At 69.4% G+C, this 746-nt stretch overlaps 1 protein-coding gene across 3 annotated transcripts in view; it reads left to right on the top strand.

Moving 5' to 3' along the window:
* Positions 1-161: 161 nt before the first annotated feature.
* Positions 162-746, top strand: part of LOC106728080 (synapsin-1-like) — a 3,877-nt gene continuing 3,292 nt past the window's right edge. For all 3 annotated transcript variants that reach the window (XM_014549018.1, XM_014549020.1, XM_014549019.1), the window contains exon 1: positions 162-590. In XM_014549018.1, coding sequence (XP_014404504.1) covers positions 214-590 — 377 coding nt within the window. In that variant the 5' untranslated portion in view covers positions 162-213. The remainder of the gene's footprint in view (positions 591-746) is intronic.

Below are 746 nucleotides of genomic sequence, written 5' to 3'. Positions count from 1 at the left end.
GAGCCCAGCTCCTCTCCTGGCTCTGCTGGCGTCCGAGGGGGACTCACTCACTCCTGCGTCCCAGGGGGACTCACTGTAGGGCGGGCCACCCTGACGCCCCAGCTCCGGCAGCTCTGGGCGGAGGTGCAGGAACAGTCCACGTGGGATTATTTATGGGGGGGGCGGGGGCTCCCTGGCAGCTCTGGGCGGACCTCCGTCTAGTCCAGGTGACTTATGCCTCCGCCCTCCCTCCCGCTTGGCAGCAGCTGTTCCCAGGAGCCCTCACTGCCGAGGAGCTGCTGTGGGAAAGGAACAGCGGCTGACGCTGGTCCTGCGCGTCCCTCCCGGGGTCCCTTCTCAGCCATCGCCCCCCTGAGCTCCACCGACAGGGACACCCGGCGAGGGACGCCCCCAGGCCGGCTCCACAGCGAGAGGAAGCTCAGAGCCGCACGGGCACCTCTCCTGCCTGAAGCTCCCGGGCCCACCGTCCTCCCCCGCAACCCTCTGACCGCCGTCACTCCGTCCTGGGCACTAGCTGGCCAGGCGGCTCTTCCTGCCTCAGTCTCCCCTCTTTACACGGAGGGCGGCCACCTCTGTGAGGAGCATGTGGGGTGAGGAATGCTCGCAGGCATGACGAAGGGTGTCACCCCCATTCTCCGAGGGAGGGCTGACCCCCAGGAGGTCCGACTGTCCCCTGGAGGCCTGGGGGTGGGCTCCGGGACGGATGGGGGTGGGCAGGAGAAGGGCCGGGGTGGAGGGGGGTGAGC

This window comes from Myotis brandtii, unplaced genomic scaffold, assembly GCF_000412655.1.
Source record: "Myotis brandtii unplaced genomic scaffold, ASM41265v1 scaffold532, whole genome shotgun sequence".
Lineage (NCBI taxonomy): Eukaryota > Metazoa > Chordata > Mammalia > Chiroptera > Vespertilionidae > Myotis > Myotis brandtii.
This window is presented reverse-complemented; position numbering and strand designations above follow the sequence as displayed.